At 40.9% G+C, this 22,282-nt stretch overlaps 2 protein-coding genes across 2 annotated transcripts in view; one reads left to right on the top strand and one right to left on the bottom strand.

Annotated features, from left to right (window-relative positions):
• Nucleotides 1–7,551, top strand: part of mtnr1aa (melatonin receptor 1A a) — a 47,912-nt gene extending 40,361 nt beyond the window's left edge. Inside the window, exon 2 of the mRNA XM_085409532.1 lies at nucleotides 6,013–7,551. Coding sequence (XP_085265658.1) covers nucleotides 6,013–6,881 — 869 coding nt within the window. The 3' untranslated portion in view covers nucleotides 6,882–7,551. The remainder of the gene's footprint in view (nucleotides 1–6,012) is intronic.
• Nucleotides 7,552–19,709: 12,158 nt separating this feature from the next.
• On the bottom strand, nucleotides 19,710–21,942 carry LOC146667827 (E3 SUMO-protein ligase ZBED1-like). Its single transcript, XM_085409531.1, has 3 exons — nucleotides 20,809–21,942; nucleotides 20,380–20,632; nucleotides 19,710–20,206 (listed from the first exon to the last, which is right to left on the bottom strand). Exons 1-3 carry the CDS (start codon nucleotides 21,924–21,926, stop codon nucleotides 19,790–19,792), a joined length of 1,788 nt encoding a protein of 595 aa, XP_085265657.1. The 5' UTR covers nucleotides 21,927–21,942; the 3' UTR covers nucleotides 19,710–19,789.
• Between the last annotated feature and the right edge of the window lie 340 nt (nucleotides 21,943–22,282).

Below are 22,282 nucleotides of genomic sequence, written 5' to 3'. Positions count from 1 at the left end.
GTGACAAACATATAAAAAATGCCACTAAAGTGCTGTTTGTTTTGCATAACCTTTTTTTTATTGGTTTAGTGGATGAAGTGAAATGTGAAATGCTGTTGAACCATATGAAAGAGACAAAACAATAGATACACTGGACAATATAACACAATAAAGTTTAATAATAATACAAATCTGGACTCTATAAAACATTACGTGATTAATTCTACATTTCTATAAATCAATTTTTAGGTGAATTAGACTTCAATAATTTTAGCTACTTGTGCCAAAACTCTGGCAACTGCTTGTATTTGTGATAGCTATTTATTTGTACTTTTTTGTGGCAACTTCTCAACAAAAAAAGTTGCTTGTGTTACCATGAAATTGGTTCAAAATACTTCGTTTACTCGTTGAACAGGTCAAAACTCAGGTAATACAAGTCTAAGTAAACAGGGAAGATGTTGTGGGGCCGTTTGTTCACAACTGTGTACGAAGCAAATTAGTTGTCACTGTTAAAAAAAAACAAAAAAAAAAACAATCAGATGGATTTAATTCCATCACTGTGATCATCTCTCTTTGTCACTCTGTAAAACAGTCTAACCAGACCTTTAGCTAAACCTGGTTCCAATAATGGTAAACACATTTTCTCTTATGGACTGTTTGATTACTTAAATGTACAATGTGGAGGGTTTTAATCATGAACTATTTGTATATTGTTCACCATACTCACCCATGTTGTCGTACAGAAAAATACTACACGAAAGTCTACAGGTGCCTGTGGGGAAAAAAAGGAAAAAAAACTTTGTTTCTCAAGGTCCTCACAAAGATAGATGAACAAAAAGCGCACCACACACGTACATATATAGTAAAGCTCTCTTGCAGCCGTGGGATCTTGTGACAACAGCAGGTGCATTTAATTCCGTATAGAGGGCAGCCCAATGAGACATACAAAAGGACAAACTTAATTAATAGCCACATGCGATTCCTGGCAGTAGAATAGCATGGTTTATCGGAGATAACAGTGCCACTGAGCACCAATGTGCTTCTAATGCTTAGGTGAGACTGACAGGTCTGTCTACAGGTTTACAGGTTTGTGTCTGTAACTGGCTGCACAGAAGTCTGTGCAAACATTTAATTGCTTTGCGCACTGCAGTGATTGCAGAGATACATGTGATGCACCTTAGCTTCTCTGCGACATAGAATCCGTCTTATCATTTGTGACAAGCTGTCAATACATCTGCAAATCCGGGCTTGTCCTATGTTCATAAGCAGAACACATTCCACTGAGCCGAGTGAAAGCTAGGGAGAATGCCATGTGGCTTGATCTTAGGGTCCTCCAACATCGTCATCACAGGGGGTTCAAGCCAAAGTCCAGAGCTGTGTGCCTGCACACACAAGTGAGTGTGTTCCTGCAAGGTGTCATCAAATATTTATGCTTTTGTCTCTTTTGCTCATCATTGGAAAGAGGCTGAGAATTACAGTAATTTTCTGTCAGCTGTCATTTTGCAAAAGTGTGTCCCTCTTTAACAGGGTATATCATTTTCTCGTCATTTCTGGGGCAAAGAAAGCATTTGCATCCCATTGATTACTACCCAGTCTGCTGATCAGGGGTTTCAAACTTATTTTAGTTCATGGGCCATATACACCTCCAAATGTTTCCCTTCCTTTTACAGTTTTTTACAGACCTAGGACACATTTCCCAATACTTAGGTCACGTTTGCAAAACTCCTCACACAGTGAGCACAACAGAAGTCTATGTGGGCTAAACTGAGGACCAGTTATCATTGTCTTGGCTCAAAATGCATTCAATGACCACATCTCTCAAATTTCATGAATCATCTTCTCACTCAGACACAACAACTGCCAAAAAGCTTTGTACGGACAGGACATTTTGCATGTGCTTACATACTGTTTTCAAAACTGTTAAACTCATGGTCAAAACAATAACACAATGCAAAACTTGAAAAGACAGCAAAATCCAACGGCAATATTTTATTGAAACATATTTTAAATCTAACAATGCAGTTTAACCAGCCACAGCTGATTCTCATTGTGGATGAACATCTACACAGGTGTTACTCCTTCAATTTTTCAACTCCTTCAATTCTGGCATGCCAGAAGATTCTTTCCTAGGTGTGTTGCCCTAGATGACATAAGATGTGATGTGGATGAGAACCTGTGGCCAAATGGAGAAGACCGAGTAGATTAGCATTACTATTGTATGTGTATCAGTGGATGGTGTGTATACAAATTCTTGTATTTTGGGATTACTTAGTGCAAAAAAATAAAAATACATAAACATAAATACATGATGTCTGATTCATTCCAGTAACATATATTGAAATTATAAACAGAGATGTGTCCTTGTTTTACACAGGAAAACACTGTGTAATGCTACATGTTGTTAGTGTTTTTTAGGTCATTGTTTTGTGGGTGACAAAGTGTGTTTGTCGGCTGTCAACCTTTGCTAGTGTTCTGGAGGAATGTGTTCATTTGAGACCTGAATGAAGTGTTTTGGTAGTTGTAGTGCATTTTGAATGTGAAATGAACTGCTTTGCCAGGCTGAGGGTCAGTTAGGAGAAATGTGTGAAGAGTTTTGCAAAAGTGACTTAAGTATTGAGAAATGTGTCCTAGCGTCTGTAAAAAACTGTAATACTGCTGGGTTTAAAGACTTTACTTTGGTGTGGTATGACAGGCCATCGGTACTGACTTGCCATACAACTTTCCTAATAGGAAATGGGCTGGTAGCACTTTATAGTTAATTTTGAGCACTCAGAGCACTTTGCATTAATTCTCTTTCCCCCAGTCACACATACAGCGATTTTATCTGTATACGTTTTTTTATATATGTCTCTCACACACACACTCTCTTTTTTTTTTTTTTTTTTTTTGCCTGTCCCGTTTGGCTCTTTTGCCATCAGAATTGTTGTCTAAAGGCAAAGAAAGATGCCCAACAGATTTACTTTACCAAATTGACCATCCCAGCCTTGCCGTAATGGTCCATTTGATTCAACTTTTATTGTTTATTTTATTTTCACTTGAATACGGGACAGACTTGACTGGGGGAAAGAAGGGGAGAAAGAAAGAGGGAAAGAGAAACAGCTGAGAAGAGGGACGGGGGAGAAGGGCAAAAGACAAAAACCAACAGAACGGGCAGAAAAAAAAGCATATATCAATCACCTGGATCACCTGCTGAGAAAGAAAAAAGAAAACAAGCAGAAGAGAACAAGAGTAATAGAATAAACAGCATCACAATGATATATGGGAATATGACAGTAAATACTAAATGTTAAACATTATTGTGCAGCACATAAGATCAACAGAACACAGTGTGCTTTGAGGTAGGAGCCAAAAAGGGTGTAGTTTGTGGGTGTGATCACCCATGTGTACACCTGTGAGCATGGACGCGCTTGTTTTTTTTAAAAGGTTCCTTCATGTAATGATCTGCTAGAGGGTGTGGGGGGGCCACAGCCCCGTCCTCCAGGGCATGAAGCAGGTATGGAGGAGATCAAAACTCCAGACAATCAGAGGCCCCCAGAACACAAGAGACCAAGGAAGACCAACAGAGGGGCAGCCGCGCCACTGTCCCAGAAAGAGCTGAGGAGAGTCCCAGATGAGGGCTCACTCAGCAGCCGCAGAGCAGAAGCCAGGGGGAGTTGCAGTGACGCGCCCGTGAGCTCCGCCGGCAGCCAGCTGTGCCTGAGTGACCGAGCCCCAGGCCGAGAGGCCGGGGGCACCCCACCTCCGAAGTGGCCCGAGCGAGCCCCAGGCTCCAGGCCCCGATAAGCGGCCGCCAAGGAGTGAGCCGGTGTGTACCTGGACGCCCATCCCCGGACACAAAGAACCACCAACGCACCGATACCTGAGGGAGTCCACCACTGGCAGGGGAAGTGGTGGTGGGTGGAGATAGGCCTCCAAACCTTGGAGGGCCTGAGATGTCCCCAGAGAGGTGGCATCTGATACCCAACCTGACATATAGACACAGACATACAGGCACACACAGACACAAACATCCATTCCCACCCTCATGCTCTCATATGCACTTACTCCACACTCAACCAAGGTGGAGACAGACATAAAGAGACGCTGTACACACGATCACACTCCCCAAGCGTACTCTACGAACCGGGTCTAGGTACCCTTGCCCCTGGAGGGGGAACTGCACCCAGACCCAGGTGGACACACACACTCTCTGATGAATGTATCAGGGGCAACTTGGGGTTCAGTATCATGCCCAGCATCCTTCAGCCTCTGGTAATACAATTCTGTGTATGAAGTGGGGATCACATTTCGATTCATAGATGACCCTCTCTACCACTGGAACCACAGATGCTCCGAAACTAAGATATATATGAGGTGGCCCTGAGAGGTCAAATACACTTCACCTTATAAAAGAACCACTAGCAATTAAAAAAAATGCTTCAAAAGCACACAAAACACAATAGAAATGATATACAGCTCAACAGAATGAGGAGAAAGATTTCACAAAAGAGGATGGAAGTGTTTTTACGGAGACAATAACGTGATGGAACAGCTGCACAAGTCACAACATAACAGCTGCATAGCTAATAGCAAACATGTATCTACAGTGTTATATGAATCATGTGATTCATATAATTACCTAGTATCTTTCTCTTCCTCACAAAAGCGATGAATGCTCCTTGTTTTAAGTGTGTCTTCCTGTGCAATCCTCTCACAGCTGTTCTGTCACGTTAATGTCTCCCAAAATACACTTCCGTTGTGTTTTGGGAGATGTTATTTTTTTCTCCTTCCGCTGTGTTTTATTCACATTGCTGTTTTTTCACCCCTTAGCTGTAAAAAACTGATATTGTTGTCACCTCACCAGGCGGGCGGCGTGGGCAAGCTCGTGAATGCGGTACTCGAGAAGGAGGTCACCTAGGATTTTAAAATTCATACCATAGGTGTTTTACTGGTGTTTTCTTAAGTTACAGTGCAATCAACTGTTCAGGGCCTACATAGAATGATACAATTTTAAACAACCACTCTCATGGCAACATCGATTCATACCAACTTCCTCAATTCTTCCTGATGCAAAATTATGCCCTATTCTTTGCAATTTTGACATTCTCAAAGTCATCCAGTGGGACAGACTTGGTCCTTTGGTGGCTGGGTGTTTCCTGCAGACTGTATCTTTATAATCCCCACTTTAGATCATGCTTACCTTCCATGCGCACTGTAGAGTCCTTCCTGACAATTAGAAATATGCATTATTTTCATTATTCACTAACATCAAAAGGTAACAGCTGAATGTACGCTGATGTTCACACATGCCAAATCATCGAGGGAAACTACTACTGTGTTTATGCATTCACACAAGCGCACATGTGCATATGCACACATACAATACCAAACTACAGATGGATTTCCTCTCAACATCCAGCCTTGAGGCACTTTTCCTCTGGCTTAAGTTACAAAATTGCAAGAGAAACAAATGGATGTCTCTAAAGTACTGTGTTAGTGGGGGGTCTTCTTTGTTTTAGCACATTTGATTACATCTATTTTAATTAAGGCCAGCTATCATAGCCAACACGCAATGGGCTCAGATTTTCAAAAGGATTGTTATTTCCACTGGGCAGATTTTGCCTTTAATGCTGTAAGAAATGAGGAGCCTTGCATCTTGTGTCAGATGATCACATAGAAGATCTTCTCAGTGATATTTATACAAATTGTAATTCTGTGTTCTTGCTCAATTTAAAAGATTCTGACTCAGGGGAAAGATGGGAATTAGCAGCAGAGCTTTATCCATGTCTTAAATGATCCAATCCAAAGTCCACAGGGGTGACATCAACAATACTTTATCAATGATGCGGTTTTCATGCCGTCATATTTGTTCTGTACTCGTTTCTTTCTTCATAATAAGTCACAAGACTCCCAGAAAGGTGGGGAAAACTAAATATGTTAAAGCGAGGAACATTTGGCAGTCTCTGGATATAATGACTCCATGTCTCCTTTAATTGAATGTTGAGTCTGTTCTCAGTTGGTCATCCATGTCTCTGCTGTTTGTGTTTTCGATAGGGAACATCTTTGTGGTGAGCCTGGCAGTGGCAGACCTTGTGGTGGCCATCTACCCATACCCTCTGGTCCTCACCTCCATCTTCCACAATGGCTGGAACCTGGGTTACGTCCACTGCCAAATCAGCGGCTTCCTCATGGGTGTCAGCGTCATCGGCTCCATCTTCAACATCACCGGCATCGCCATCAACCGATACTGTTATATCTGCCACAGCCTCAAATACGATAAACTGTACAGCGACAAAAACTCTGTCTGCTATGTGTTGTTAATCTGGGCGCTGACTGTTGTTGCCATCGTGCCCAACCTGTTTGTGGGCTCGCTTCAGTACGACCCGCGGGTTTATTCCTGCACATTTGTTCAGTCGGCTAGCTCCGCGTACACCATCGCCGTGGTCTTCTTCCACTTCATTTTACCCATCATGATTGTCACCTACTGCTACCTGCGCATTTGGATATTGGTCATACAGGTAAGGAGACGGGTCAAGCCAGACAATCGACCCAAGTTGACGCCACATGACGTTAGGAACTTTGTTACCATGTTTGTGGTGTTTGTGCTCTTTGCTGTGTGCTGGGCACCGCTAAACTTCATCGGACTGGCTGTAGCGATCAAACCGGAGGTTGTGATTCCCCTCATCCCTGAGTGGTTGTTCGTGGCCAGCTACTTCATGGCCTACTTTAACAGCTGCCTTAATGCCATTGTGTATGGCGTGCTGAACCAGAACTTCCGGCGCGAGTACAAGCGTATTGTAGTGTCAGTGTGCACGGCTCGCATCTTCTTCCAGGACAGCTCGAATGACGCAGGGGAGCGGCTCAAGAGTAAACCGTCACCGCTCATGACCAACAACAACCAGGTCAAAGTGGACTCTGTCTGAAACAGAACTCAGAGACATAAAACCAATATACTGAGAGTATGAGGAAGAAAAGGAAAAAAAGCTGAGTAAGAAAAATACCAAATATAAACCACAAACAGCTTCTGTCGGGAGTTATACGGTGCTATCTGATCTCTGAACAATCACAGCAAGAACAGGGGTGCGTAACATCTTTGTCTCTGATCAAGCACTTTTGTTTGACTCTGCAGTCCCTGTAGTACAAAACAATATATGATGTCTGTTTTGTTTTCATGTTTACAATGATGATATAAATGTATCATTAAATATATAAGTATTTATTTTGTATGAAATGCCATGTAAATACACAATATATCAGGTTCCGGTTTCAAAAGAATAAAAAGAACATTTTATGAGGCCACTAAAATAAGATTTCTACAAATCTCGGTTGAAAAGATACTCGCAAGTTTGTAAATGGAGTTAACCAATTTTAATAACCTCATTCGTGACACTGTAACACTAACTGAGTGCAAGCAGTGTGGCTTGCTGCTGTGTTAGTGTAACCTACAGTACCGTCCATTACATTAGGTGGAATATATTCTTTAGTAAAGACAATATCTCTCGCTCTCTCTCTGTCTCTACCACATTATGTGCTCATTATACTGTATGCATGGATATTGGAAATTATTCATATGCAAAATAAAATCTGATACTGACGGCGTTTTTGCATTAGCCCTGTGTTCAGTGTACTTACCGATGCTCGTTTTACTACAATTCTGGTTTATTGGGGGTGTTTTCTTCTTTCCTTTGGCCATCATGTGTTACAGTTATAAATGGCTTTAAACAGTAACTTTGTTTGCTGCAGTCTTAGCCTCTAACCCTCTCAAATGACCAGTTTGTTTCAGGACACTGCATTGGCCTGTAAATGATGTAGTTTGGTTTGTCCTCTATTCATATTTTTTTTTGCCAGTGTGACAGCTCTGCTACAAATCTGCCTGGGTAACTGGGATTTCACACACGGTGGAACACAGTCATCATTACCTGTAAAAGCATCCAATGGATATGATATGGCAAGGTTATGTAGCAAGTGCTTAGTTTTGTCTGCATTGTCTGAATGATATGAGTGGCGGTTAAACGTATAAGCTCATAAGGTTCTGTCTGCAAACAAATTTTTAGGTGAACTAATGAAAATTGTGCCCTTCACTGTGCCCTTCACAGTGGGAAGAATTCTGCAATGCGTAAGAGGCCGGGACAGTTTAGGCTACTATGCATCAGCACTTGCATGCGTGTTGCATAGTGTGCGTGGGCTACCCGGTTAGTGGAGCACAAAGAAATAATGCACCGCAGAGGAGAGTGGCCCAACCATGCATTTGAAATCCACTTGGCTTACATAACAGCAGCTGACCATCATCCTCAAAGCAAGAGCTAAAAGAGCCAGCACCCACAGGACTCCCTGCCCCCTTCTCAATCCGTTTAATCCCAAGAGCTGTGTGCGGTAGGAAGGAATGAATGGGTTGGGGATGAGCAAATGTAAAAATCCCAGGGATTTACACTGCCCCCAAACAGAGTCATACAGTAATCTGAGGCCAGTGATTTTTATAGCAAGGGATGCAACAAAATGGAAAAGGAAAATCAGGTGTTTCATGTCACTGATTTAGGCTTGTCTTTATTTACTGATTCAGTGTCCAAAAAAAGACCATAAAATGTGGTGTTTACTATGGCGAGGCCATGAAAAACTCAAACAGAGCACTCAAAGTTCTGCAGTCTGTCCAAACTTTAGATGGAAAAGAAAGTAAATCACTGCAAATTGATATTGTCTGGGGAAAAAAATATGAATACATTGAACATGTCTTAAAAAAAAAAAAAAGACAGGAACAAAATAGAATAAGTCAAACTGGACAGAAAACAGTTCATCCAAAAATACACCAACAAAAACACAGCATATGTTCTTAATGTCTGTCTCTGCACATTTGGATTCAAGCCTACCTTGAAAAACCTTTGAAAGTCAAACCAGTTTTGCAAAAATGTTTACTATTGTAAGTGTGATTAAAACAAAATAGTAGTTAAGCCTTATACAGGGAGTGCAGAATTATTAGGCAAGTTGTATTTTTGAGGAATAATGTTATTATTGAACAACAACCTTGTTCTCAATGAACCCAAAAAACTCATTAATATCAAAGCTGAATGTTTTTGGAAGTAGTTTTTAGTTTGTTTTTAGTTTTAGCTATTTTAGGTAGAGATGGACCGATCCGAGATTACGTATCGGTATCGGTCCGATACTGACCTAAATTACTGGATCGGATATCGGAGAAAAATAAAAAAATGTAATCCGATCCATTAAATATCACGAAAGCACCTCACAAAACTTGCAACACGCGTAACTCACCTCAGAACGTTAGCACGTCGGAGCAGTATGCATCACGTGATAGAGCGGCTGTGGCATGCGGGACCTGTCGGTGGTCTGGATAGCATGTGGAGCTTCGCTAGCAACCCGGCATTTCATCTCCGACAAAGTTATCCCCGAGAGAAGTAAAGCAAGTGTGTAAGTCCATCTCTGAATGTTTGTAAAGCATTCCTGCGTTAAGCTTAACGAGCGACTGCCTCTTCTTGCTGCTACTTCAATCATGAAACTGCTTAATGATCAGCTGATCGGCTTTTCTGTCGCGAGTCCGTGTCTCTTGTTTGCTTTTGGCCCACGTTGCACCAGAAAGAGGAAACCAGCGGCTGAACAACAGCAGCACGTTTAAGCTTGATCAGCTGTTGTTAGAATGTATTTAATATTACTTTCTACTCGAGGATCTTTTTCTAGGTAGCTGACGCTGGTAACTGCAGGGGCGCATCTAGCAAAGTTTAGCCAGGGGGGCCGATAGGGCATTAACAGGGAAAAGGGGGCACAAAGACATACTTTTCTTTCTTATTCTCATTTAAAATGTCTCGCTTTTAATTATTTAATATTTATCTGAATCTTACACCCAAAGTTTTAATCTGATGTAAAATGTATAGAAGTCCATTACTGCATATAGTAACTGTTAAGTCTAATATACCCTAGTAAGCTATAGTACTTTTTCCTTTGGGAAGGTACCATCTGTGCAGTCTGCAATTTTGTTGAAGAAAGATGTTGAATCTATTTAATATTTCTTGAAAAAGAATTGATTTCTGTGCATTTTTTTTCCACACTGCATCAAATTAAGGTTGATTACGTCGATTAAGCATCATGAGGTGGAGCGTGAGGGGTGGTTCCCTATTTTTTATTTATTTATTTTTGTTGTTGCTGGGAGTTGGAACCCTATTAGTTAGGTTGCTTAATATTTATGCTAAGTACTCTTTAAAATACCAGAATAGGGAGGATGGTGTAGGTTTAAGTTTATTAGATTGATCAGTATTGCTGAACTATGAAATATTTTTTTTTGCATACAGGTATAACAGAATAGCTTTAGTGTAGTTGTTGTTTTAAACTTGAGTATGAACTTATACAAAATGCAGCAAGATATTTAAAAAACAGTTTTGTTGATTAAAAAACACTATATCGGATTCATATCGGTATCGGCAGATATCCAAATTTATGATATCGGTATCGGTATCGGACATAAAAAAGTGGTATCGTGCCATCTCTAATTTTAGGGGGATATCTGTGTGTGCAGGTGACTATTACTGTGCATAATTATTAGGCAACTTAACAAAAAACAAATATATACCCATTTCAATTATTTATTTTTACCAGTGAAACCAATATAACATCTCCACATTCACAAATATACATTTCTGACATTCAAAAACAAAACAAAAACAAATCAGCGACCAATATAGCCACCTTTCTTTGCAAGGACACTCAAAAGCCTGCCATCCATGGATTCTGTCAGTGTTTTGATCTGTTCACCATCAACATTGCGTGCAGCAGCAACCACAGCCTCCCAGACACTGTTCAGAGAGGTGTACTGTTTTCCCTCCTTGTAAATCTCACATTTGATGATGGACCACAGGTTCTCAATGGGGTTCAGATCAGGTGAACAAGGAGGCCATGTCATTAGTTTTTCTTCTTTTATACCCTTTCTTGCCAGCCACGCTGTGGAGTACTTGGACGCGTGTGATGGAGCATTGTCCTGCATGAAAATCATGTTTTTCTTGAAGGATGCAGACTTCTTCCTGTACCACTGCTTGAAGAAGGTGTCTTCCAGAAACTGGCAGTAGGACTGGGAGTTGAGCTTGACTCCATCCTCAACCCGAAAAGGCCCCACAAGCTCATCTTTGATGATACCAACCCAAACCAGTACTCCACCTCCACCTTGCTGGCGTCTGAGTCGGACTGGAGCTCTCTGCCCTTTACCAATCCAGCCACGGGCCCATCCATCTGGCCCATCAAGACTCACTCTCATTTCATCAGTCCATAAAACCTTAGAAAAACCAGTCTTGAGATATTTCTTGGCCCAGTCTTGACGTTTCAGCTTGTGTTTCTTGTTCAGTGGTGGTCGTCTTTCAGCCTTTCTTACCTTGGCCATGTCTCTGAGTATTGCACACCTTGTGCTTTTGGGCACTCCAGTGATGTTGCAGCTCTGAAATATGGCCAAACTGGTGGCAAGTGGCATCTTGGCAGCTGCACGCTTGACTTTTCTCAGTTCATGGGCAGTTATTTTGCGCCTTGGTTTTTCCACACGCTTCTTGCGACCCTGTTGACTATTTTGAATGAAACGCTTGATTGTTCGATGATCACGCTTCAAAGCTTTGCAATTTTGAGACTGCTGCATCCCTCTGCAAGATATCTCACTATTTTTGACTTTTCTGAGCCTGTAAAGTCCTTCTTTTGACCCATTTTGCCAAAGGAACGGACGTTGCCTAATAATTATGCACACCTGATATAGGGTGTTGATGTCATTAGACCACACCCCTTCTCATTACATAGATGCACATCACCTAATATGCTTAATTGGTAGTAGGCTTTCGAGCCTATAAAGCTTGGAGTAAGACAACATGCATGAAGAGGATGAAGTGGACAAAATACTCATTTGCCTAATAATTCTGCACTCCCTGTAGACTTGAAGTCAATCATGTAAAGAAATATCCCAACATCCCATGTAAACTGTCGACTTGTTTGATATATTTGGATGAGCAAACATTTAAAACAGCCTAAAAATATGTAAGACACTCAAACAAGTAGAATTCAACAACACAAAATGCAACGGGATATTTAATGGAAAAAAGCAAATAAACCTGCATTTATCAGGCTTCAAAATAATATAAGCAATGTGGTGTGACACTTGTTGGCACCAGTTCTTAGGTACAGTTGTTTAAGTGCTCATTAACATATTTACCTAATCAGCTATTCACATGGTAGCAACTCAGTGCATTTAGACATGTTGAGACAACCTGCTGAAGTTCAAAGCTAGCATAAAAATGGAGAAGAAAGTTGATTTAGGTATTCAGAAGAGTACTTCTGAACCCATAAGTTCATGCTGAACCTTAAAGTAAATGAGCTACAGCAGCTGAAGAGCACAATATATGCCATTCCTGTCAGCTAAGAGCAGGAAACTGAGGGAAAAATGGACAACCAACTGAATCAATTAAACACCACATCTTGCATGAGTATTGTTGCGGACCATTTTCATCTTTTTAGGACCAAAGTTTACCCATCTTCTGATAGTGACTGCTTCAAGCAGAATAACAAACCATGTCAAAAAAGCTCAAATCTTCTTTAACTGGTTTCTTGAACATGATAATGAGTTCACTGTGCTCAAATGGCCTCTACAGTCACCAGATCTCAATCCAACAGAGCACCTTTAGGATGCGGTGGAACAAGAGGTTTGCATTGTAGATTTACAACTGACAAATTTTCAGCAACTGTGCCACAAAGAATTTAGGCAGTTTTGAAGGAAAAAGAGGGGCCCAACCCAGTGTTGCCCAACCCAGTGCTACTGGTCGGTAAGTCTCAATCCCAATAATTAAACCCTCCATACAGACTGAAGGGTACAACCTAAAGCCTCTAAAACCCAGAGTCCTGTATTTTCCTTGTTATTGAAAGGTGTGGTTATTATGTTGAAGAGCTATCCAAATTCTGCAGAAATAAATCACTCCCCGTAAATTTAATCATATACAAGTGGCTTAAATTTCAAACAGCTGTGTATTCTAGTATTATTCACACCAAGAGCAGAAATCGACAACAATCACAGATTTGTTACATCACCAGCAGGAAGCTCTTGCAGCTGTGTGTGCCAAAGTGGCACTCCTCTAAAAATCTGTTACAGTCCAAAAAGCAAAATGACAGTTTACAAACATATAAGCAAAGACTTTTAGAAGAACGCGCTCTGGACAGACCTGCTCGGCCACAGAAACAGTTTGTTTCAGACCAAAGACTAGAAAAGAACTTCCCACTGTGAGGCACGGTGGTGGAAATGTTATGGTATGCTGTTGCTTCACGGTCTCAGGGGCAGCCTCAGATGAAGTAAGACATTCATAAAACAATGATCCTTGGCACACTAACACACTAACAAAGTTTACGGACGAGTCACGTCCAAGTGTGGCACCAGTAGGCCCTGTATAAAAAAGGCTTGTCTAAACATTTCAAAGGTTTGTAAGCTATGCAAGGAGACCAGCACATGAGATATTTGATGAAGAGTGGATGCTATATTAGTTGGAGGCTCCAGGAAAGCAGGTAAGGGAAATGAATGTTTTTTCTTTCTTTTCATTGTTTTGTTATTTCAGTGGATTTATTGTTTAAAATGTCTTTTTTTTCCAACAGCAGAATATTTGACTCTTTATCATCTACTGCTTGGCACTTCTAAAAGTGTACAAAGGATTTATGTTTTTAGGAAACATTTGGAGAAATGTGCACACTCAGTCTCCTTCACTCAGTCAAAACTGCAAAGATTGGATTTCATTTTTGTCCATAGGGCAAAGTTGCAATAAGCTAATATGGGTAAGTAAATGTTGTTAGTGTGGCCAAAAACTTGGGCAGTTTTAATCTACTGTGAGCATGTTCATGATGGCACAATGTCGTGTGTCACAGCTGAGGATTTCTTTGCACTCACTTTTTACCTTTACTTCATGATGTTATATTAGAACTCTGCACTGACAGTCTGCCCCTGTATTTAAGGTGCACAACTCTGTAAAGGTTAAAAACAGCTAATAAAAAAAGTATACAAGTATATAAAAAGGAAGCGTGGCGCTGGTCACACTCATAAATAAGCCACAGCTGCCCTGGGGCGCACTGACAGAGGCTCATGACCCGATGCAGCATCCTCAGGCTTAGGTGCTGTCTGTAGTGGAGCCTGCAGGGTCTATTTGGTCACTGGGTTGCAGATGGACACCCAGAACCAGAACTCATCAACAATCATGGTCTTTGACATGAAAGTTTGGTCAGTTTAACTTAAATTGAATTACAGTTTTATGTCATCATATCAAAGTTGCTTTGAGGTGCTTCTTATTTTGAGTTAAAGACCCAATAATACAAAAAATACTGAGAATTTCACTGAAAAAAGCCTCAAAGCAGACAACTCCCTGATCGATGACAGGGGTGTCAATCACAAGGCCCAGGGGTCAGGTGAGATTTCAATACAGCCCACTGGATCGCATTGGAAAATGTGAAGGAAGGCATAAGCTTTTGACTTTACTGTATTTTCATTTATAACTTTATAAGGTTTATAACCTTTCCTTTTGATAAAGATCTCCTCCATGTCTAAGTAAATCAACAATTAGATGACAGGAAGTTGCTTTTTCCCCCCACTATGTACAATATAAATTTTTGTAGTTCAACTTTTTTTTTATTTTTTAGAAAGTTTGGCCTAAGATCAAAGTGGGTTGTGTCTGGTCTTTGATGTAAAATGAGTTTGACATCCCTGCCCTATGATCAACCTATTGGCAGTCAGATTGAAGATTGAGGACTCTTTTCACAGGAGCCCTCCAGCAGAACCAGAGGGTGACTGTTCCTTGAACCCAGACTGGTTGCTGGTTCAGCAAGAGTGGGAGCTGATAGCTGCAGACTCTCCAAAAATAGAATAGGAGTCAAACTTTAACCCTGCACTCTGCGAGCATTGTTCTCTACTAGGATAAAATGGTGCTATAAGGTGGTTAACATATGTTGGGGCCTGATAATTAAGGACATTGTATCTGACTTTAAATCCAATCCAGGATTAAGCAGGGCGCCAATGAAGAGAACCCAATAACACAGAAGTGGATGTTTGCTCAGTGAAACTGTAGATGCACACATGCAAGTGGTCAGAACAGGACTTCAACACAGCTAAAAATAGCAGCAGCATTGGTAGAGCTCCAGAGGTCCACGAGGAGATGACCTTCAACGGAGCATCAGAACTTATTTTTAATCAGGTATTGTTATTTCTGTTCATCAGAGGAGTAGCAGAATGTTTGGATTGCACTTGTGCATTTAGTTCTTCTGCTTTTGCTTCTTTTTCTCTGTGGCCTGAATATCCTGTGGGGCTGCTGCTGAAGCCTGGTATATAAAACAATCCGCTCTGCATTCTGGTAATTCCACAACTTACCTTACAGCAAGAAGGCAAAAAGACATGCAGTTAGTAGGGTTAGGTTATTTGGATTTGAACCAAGGATCATTATTATTATCATTACTAGCAAAAACTTCCATTAAACTTGATACGGCACAGTTGAGAATTTTAAAGAAAACATTGAATAACTAACAATATGGAATATAGAAATGCAATAGGAATGGTAACTTGGCAACAGCCCCATCCTGTATGTGGTATGGCTCATATAATAATAATAATAATAATAATAATAATAATAATAATAAATTTTATTTGAAAGTGCCTTTCAAAACACTCAAGGTCACGGTACACAGTAGAATAAAAGCAACATAAAAGCAAGCAGTTTACAGAATCATAAAAGCATAAAACATAAACAGATAAAATAGCAGAGTGGAGAGGTTATGTGGGATAAGCTATTTTGTACAAGTGGGTTTTGAGTTTGGACTTAAAGAGTGAGAAGGAAGAGATATTTCTTAAATCAGCAGGTAGGGAATTCCAGAGTCGTGGAGCAGAGCAGCTGAAAGCTGAAAGCGTTGGAGCTTGTGGATGGATTTTTGAGTAAGACCAAAAAGAAGTGAATTACAATAATCAATCCGGGAAGTAACAGAGCTATAAACTAGAGATGGCACGATACCACTTTTTTATGTCCGATACCGATACCGATATCATAAATTTGGATATCTGCCGATACCGATATGAATCCGATATAGTGTTTTTTAATCAACAAAACTGTTTTTTAAATATCTTGCTGCATTTTGTATAAGTTCATACTTAAGTTTAAAACAACAACTACACTAAAGCTATTCTGTTATACCTGTATGCAAAAAAAAATATTTCATAGTTCAGCAATACTGATCAATCTAATAAACTTAAACCTACACCATCCTCCCTATTCTGGTATTTTAAAGAGTACTTAGCATAAATATTAAGCAACCTAACTAATAGGGTTCCAACTCCCAGCAACAACAAAAATAAATAAATAAAAAATAGGGAACCACCCCTCACGCTCCACCTCATGATGCTTAATCGACGTAATCAACCTTAATTTGATGCAGTGTGAAAAAAAATGCACAGAAATCAATTATTTTTCAAGAAATATTAAATAGATTCAACATCTTTCTTCAACAAAATTGCAGACTGCACAGATGGTACCTTCCCAAAGGAAAAAGTACTATAGCTTACTAGGGTATATTAGACTTAATAGTTACTATATACAGTAATTGACTTCTATTCATTTTACATCAAATTAAAACTTTGGGTGTAAGATTTGGATAATTATTTATTAAAAGCTAGACATTTTAAATGAGAATAAGAAAGAAAAGTATGTCTTTGTGCCCCCTTTTCCCTGTTAATGCCCTATCGGCCCCCCTGGCTAAACTTTGCTAGATCCGCCCCTGCACAGTTACCAGCCGTCAGCTACGTAGAAAAAGATCCTCGAGTAGAAAGTAATATTAAATAAATTCTAACAACAGCTTATCAAGCTTAAACGTGCTGCTGTTGTTCAGCCGCTGGTTTCCTCTTTCTGGTGCAAAGTGGGCCAAAAGCAAACAAGAGACACGGACTCGCGACAGAAAAGCCGATCAGCTGATCATTAAGCAGTTTCATGATTGAAGTAGCAGCAAGAAGAGGCAGTCGCTTGTTAAGCTTAACGCAGGAATGCTTTACAAACATTCAGAGATGGACTTACACACTTGCTTTACTTCTCTCGGGATAACTTTGTCGGAGATGAAATGCCGAGTTGCTAGCGAAGCTCCAAATGCTATCCAGACCACCGACAGGTCCCGCATGCCACAGCCGCTCTATCACGTGATGCATACTGCTCCAACGTGCTAACGTTCTGAGGTGAGTTACGGCGTGTAGCAAGTTTTGTGAGGTGCTTTCGTGATATTTAATGGATCGGATTACATTTTTTATTTTTCTCCGATATCTGATCCAGTAATTTAGGTCAGTATCGGACCGATACCGATACGTAATATCGGATCAGTCCATCTCTACTATAAACATGAATGGCAGTGGCATGTGGGTTGAGAAAAGGACGGAGACGATTAATGTTGCGCAATTGAAACTATGCAGACCGAGTAACATTATTAATGTGTGAATTGAAAGATAAAGTACTGTCGAGGATGACACCCAAACTTTTCACAGAGGAAGAAATGAAGACCGGTGAGTTATCAATAGTAATAGAGAAACTGTTGGTTCTGGATAATGTTGATTTAGTGCCTATCAAGAGGAGTTCGGATTTATTACTATTGAGCTTGAGAAAATTAGAAGAGAACCATGAATTTAGTTCAGCTAAACAGAGGGTAAGGGAGGATGGGGGAAGAGCAGAATCAGGTTTAGTGGACAGATAAAGCTGGGTGTCATTGGCATACAGTGTTGGGAAGGTTACTTTTAAAATGTATTCCATTACAGAATACAGAATACATGCCCCAAAATGTATTCTGTAATGTATTCCGTTACGTTACTCAATGACAGTAACGTATTCTGAATACTTTGGATTACTTAATATATTATCATGCTTTTTACAACAACGTGAATGTACTATTGCTGTGTGATTTATTACTATTACTGAAGGTCCGCGACTCCGAACTGTAGTAAAGGGACCTCTGACTAATATGGCGGGGTCTCTGTCGGCTCGTAGCCGAAAAATAGCTTTACTTTGTTGTCTGGGTCAACTTTTCTTGCGAGAGACAGAGAGAGGCGTTGAAAGGCTGCTCCAACGGAACTTATTGTTTTCGGAGGAAAACACGAACACAGCGTACAGTCGAGTCCTAATAGCTTACTTACAACTGGGCTCGTCAGGCACTCTTCTTGGCTGAAGTGGTTATTATTATATTTACATGCTTCCAGCTCCCGTTTTTCCTCGATGACAACTCGTACCTTTCCACTCCCCTTTTTCTCCCTCCTCGCGCTCACAGACCCATAACGTGTATGGCAGTCCATTCTCCCTGCAACACGGACTACACTGCCCATGATGCTACATTCTTTAGAGCTATGCTTGTAGCATTCTGCCTGTTAGCTTAGCACAACAACAACAACAACGAAAAAGCGTCTCAGAGAGAGAGAGAGAGCGTCGCCCTGTAACCATGGCAACCGTAACGCTGCCGCCTGGAACAACAGAACGTAGCTGTCAAACAAAACCCAAACAGTCCTGACCCGCGACAAAATGAAACAGGAAAGTACCGCAGTGTAATCCATTTATTTCAACAAAGTAACTGTATTCTGAATACCACCTTTTTAAACGGTAACTGTAACGGAATACAGTTACTCATATTTTGTATTTTAAATACGTAACGGCGGTACATGTATTCCGTTACTCCCCAACACTGTTGGCATAACAGTGAAAATGTATATTGTATTTACGGAAAATATGTCCAAGCGGTAGAAGGTAGATAATGAAAAGAAGGGGCCCCAGGACAGATCCCTGGGGCACGCCAGTGGTCAGAGGGAAGGGCTGAGAAGTAAAGGATTTGAGTTGAATGAACTGAGTGCGATTCTGAGTGCGATCAGACAGGTATGATTTAAACCAGGCTAGTGGAGTATGGGAGAGACTGATAGAGGCTAGCCTACTGAGAAGTATAGAGTGAGAAATAGTGTCGAAAGCAGCACTCAGATCGAGGAGAATAAGAATGGAAAGTAAACCGGAGTCAGCTGCCATAAGAAGATCATTGGTTATTTTTACAAGTGCTGTTTCAGTGCTATGGGAGGGGCGAAAACCAGACTGGAACTGTTCATACAGATTATTATTAGTTAAATGTGAGGAGTTGTGTGGCAACTATTTTCTCAAGAATTTTTGAAAGGAATGGTAGATTGGAAATAGGCCGAAAATTCTCAAAATTATTGGGATATAGACCAGTTTTTTTTTCAATATTGGGGTGATGGCGGCAATTTTGAGGGAAGCAGGAACAGTTCCAGTGGTAAGTGAAGAGCAGATGATAGCAGATATGAGGGGAAGCAAAGAAGGTAGACATGTCTTAACTAGTGCTGTCAAGAGATTAAAAAAAAATAGAGATTAATTAATTATGATTTTTAATTAATTGATCTAATTAATCTCTTTTTTAATCTCACCTAAAAATAGCTGAGGAAAGCCCTCAACTTATTGTGGCAGACCAAAAGACTGATATAACAAAGAAAGTGACTTTATAAAGTCATTTATTGTTTAACAAACGTTAAACAGATGCAACCATTTACATACTGTTGTATTCTTTTGTAAAATAAGTGGAAAAATAAATACAAATAAAATCAAATAAATTAAGTGCTGCAAGTTAGCACATCAGAGTTGCTCTTTTCTGAGCAATACAGCACTGAAATTCCTCTGCTTCAGATAATGAAAAATAAAACTGACATTGCAGTGCTGCAAGTTAGCACATCAAAGTATTCTTCCATCACAAAAAAAAGTGCTGAACATCAAGCAATCTATTCTAGTAGGCTACAAATGACACAGCAGCTATGCTGACCACATGTGTCTCATTTCTTCTTCCTCAGCCAGTCGCTAAGACACACCAGCCTGGTAACATTTTCTGGAAGCAAGGCTGCCCTTTTCTTTTGCACTATGTGGCCTGCAAGGCTAAAGAGTCTCTCACAGGGTACAGAGGTAGCTGGGGAGGCCAGGTACTTTTGTGCTAGGACTGACAGCTTTTCATAGACTCCTGAGTGAGCATACCACCACTGCAGGGGACAGTCATCAATACTGATGCTGGGTTCTGCTCTGTAGCGCTGCAGCTCTCCAGACTCAATTCCATCTTCTGAGTCAGAGTCAGACCCCAGAAGGAGTTCGCTCCTCCTCTTCTTCTGAGCTGGTCCATCATCCTCTGTGGAGGGCTGGAGACTATCTGCTCTTCTGGGCTCTGCTGCCTGGAGCATATTCTCCAGAATGGTCCACACCTGAATGAATGAATGAATGAATGAATGAATGAATGAATGATTGTGATTAAAACTAAGTGCTTTTTTTTTTTTTTATTTAATCTTGTAAAGAACTTTGTGTTCCATATAATAAATAAAAGTTTGATTTGATAATGAATTGGACTCATTAGTCCAGCTTAACCTTATTGTCCTACCTGTTCCCTCTTTTCTCTTGGAAGACATTTCAAATCCTTAAACCGTGGATCCAATGCTGTGGCCACCTCGAACCATATCTCGTTGCCATTAGCTCGTCGTGCTGCCAGATCCTTCTGGAAGGCATTCTTGAACTTCACCACGTAGGCAGGATCATCATCAGTAATGTCCATGACACGGTACAGATGGCGAAAAGCAGGCAGCACTACAGAGCAAGAGACGTAGGCCTCACCACCCAGCAGCTCTGTCACATACCTGCAGAGGTGGAGAGGTTTGCTAAATAAACCTAGCTGGATTCATTTAAATCAAAGTGTAACTGATTTCCAATTTAATTGTCCTTAAAAGTTCCTTGTTATGTTCATTAATTTTGATTTTACACATGTAACAGTAGTTTATATAATTAAAATGGGAAGGTGTTTATTTGAACTTACTTGCATGGTTCAAGCAGGAGCTCCAGCCTCTGCAGTTTCGCCCACTCAGCTTCGGTTGGCAAGACCAACCTGTGGTTCTGTTGGTCCAACGTAGCCTGGACAGCCTCTCGGTTACATAGGAGGCGTGAGACCATTGCGAGAGTCGAGTTCCACCTGGTGGGTACATCCTGTATAAGTTGATCGCTCTTCTTTCCGAGTGCTACTTGTTGTTGGTTAAGTTCTGTGGTACTCGCAGGGCTTTGTTTAAAATGACCAACAATCTTGCGGCACTTTGCCAGTACACCGACAAAACCACTGCTATCGAGACATACCGTGATGGTCCTCTGGAGAATGTGAGCATTGCAGGCGATGTGCTCATATGGAAGTGCTCTCATAGCAGCCAGCATGTTTGCTGCGCTGTCTGTGCCAATGGTGGATATCTTGTTTTCAATACCCCAGTCATTTGCTACCTTGAGGAACTGTTCGGCGCATTTATCAGCAAAGTGCCTGGTTTCTGTTCTCATGACGGTCAGTGCAAATGAGTTGAGGTTCCACTCACTATCAATAAAGTGTCCAGTCACCCCAAAATAGCTGTGGTTGCCAGCTGAGGTCCAGTGATCTCCGGTTATAGCAACACAGTTGGGAGAATCCTCCGCCAAAATCTCAAGTTTGTTTTTCTTTTCGCCGTCGTACATTTTGCTGATTTTGGTCGTTACTGTAGTCCTGCACGGCGGCTTGTATGACGGGTCATTGGACGCAATTTGCAACACCTCTGTCAATCCTTCGTCCTCTACTATATTTATCGGCCTACAGTTCATCGCTATCCACTTGGCAATAACATTAGTCAGCCTGTCGGTCGCAGACTTGCTCATACGAGGGGTATTCTCTAGTTTTGTTTGGCGAAAAGCTTTGCTCTGGCTTGCTATATTGCTAACGTCTTCACTGCTAGCTGTTGCTGCACTCGCGGCTGGGTGCTTTGCGTTGAGGTGATAGGCCAAACTTGAGCTGCTTCGGTGGTAAGCAAACTCCTTCTTACACTCTAGGCAGACCACTTTACCTTTGTCAATGGTGCCGTCGGGGCGTTTATGAAATACAAATTTCCCGTTCATTGGGCCAACAACTCTCAGATGCGCCTCCATATCCACACTGTAAGCTAATCACCACTTCTCACCTTGACCTCACGACGTGACTCCACCCCCAACAAGTCAAGCACAAGGAGCCCAGCACATAAAAACGGATTTTATAACATAGCAACTCTCATACAAAATCAATGACGTCAAGAGATTAAAAATTAGATTAACGAGATTAAAAAACATAACGCGCTAAATAGCATTGTAATTAATTAATCGCAATTAACGCGATAATTTGACACCCCTAGTCTTAACCAAAACTGTAGGAATGGGGTCTAGCTGACAAGTAGAAGGTTTTGACTTACAGATGAAATCTGAAATATCAGTAACCGAGGGGAGCTGGAAAGCAGAAAAACAGTGTGATG

The sequence above is a fragment of the Rhamphochromis longiceps genome, linkage group LG6, assembly GCF_057381845.1.
Source record: "Rhamphochromis longiceps isolate RC_006_pf linkage group LG6, R_longiceps_female_GT1.1, whole genome shotgun sequence".
NCBI classification, from domain to species: domain Eukaryota; kingdom Metazoa; phylum Chordata; class Actinopteri; order Cichliformes; family Cichlidae; genus Rhamphochromis; species Rhamphochromis longiceps.
This window is presented reverse-complemented; position numbering and strand designations above follow the sequence as displayed.

Coding starts and splice junctions, on each gene's coding strand:
- LOC146667827 (XM_085409531.1), bottom strand. CDS start 21,926: ATGGAGGCGCATCTGAGAGTTGTTGGCCCAATGAACGGGAAATTTGTA. Junction 20,633..20,808: donor CTCCTGCTTGAACCATGCAA/GTAAGTTCAAAT, acceptor CCACCTCTGCAG/GTATGTGACAGAGCTGCTGG. Junction 20,207..20,379: donor CAAGAGAAAAGAGGGAACAG/GTAGGACAATAA, acceptor TCATTCATTCAG/GTGTGGACCATTCTGGAGAA.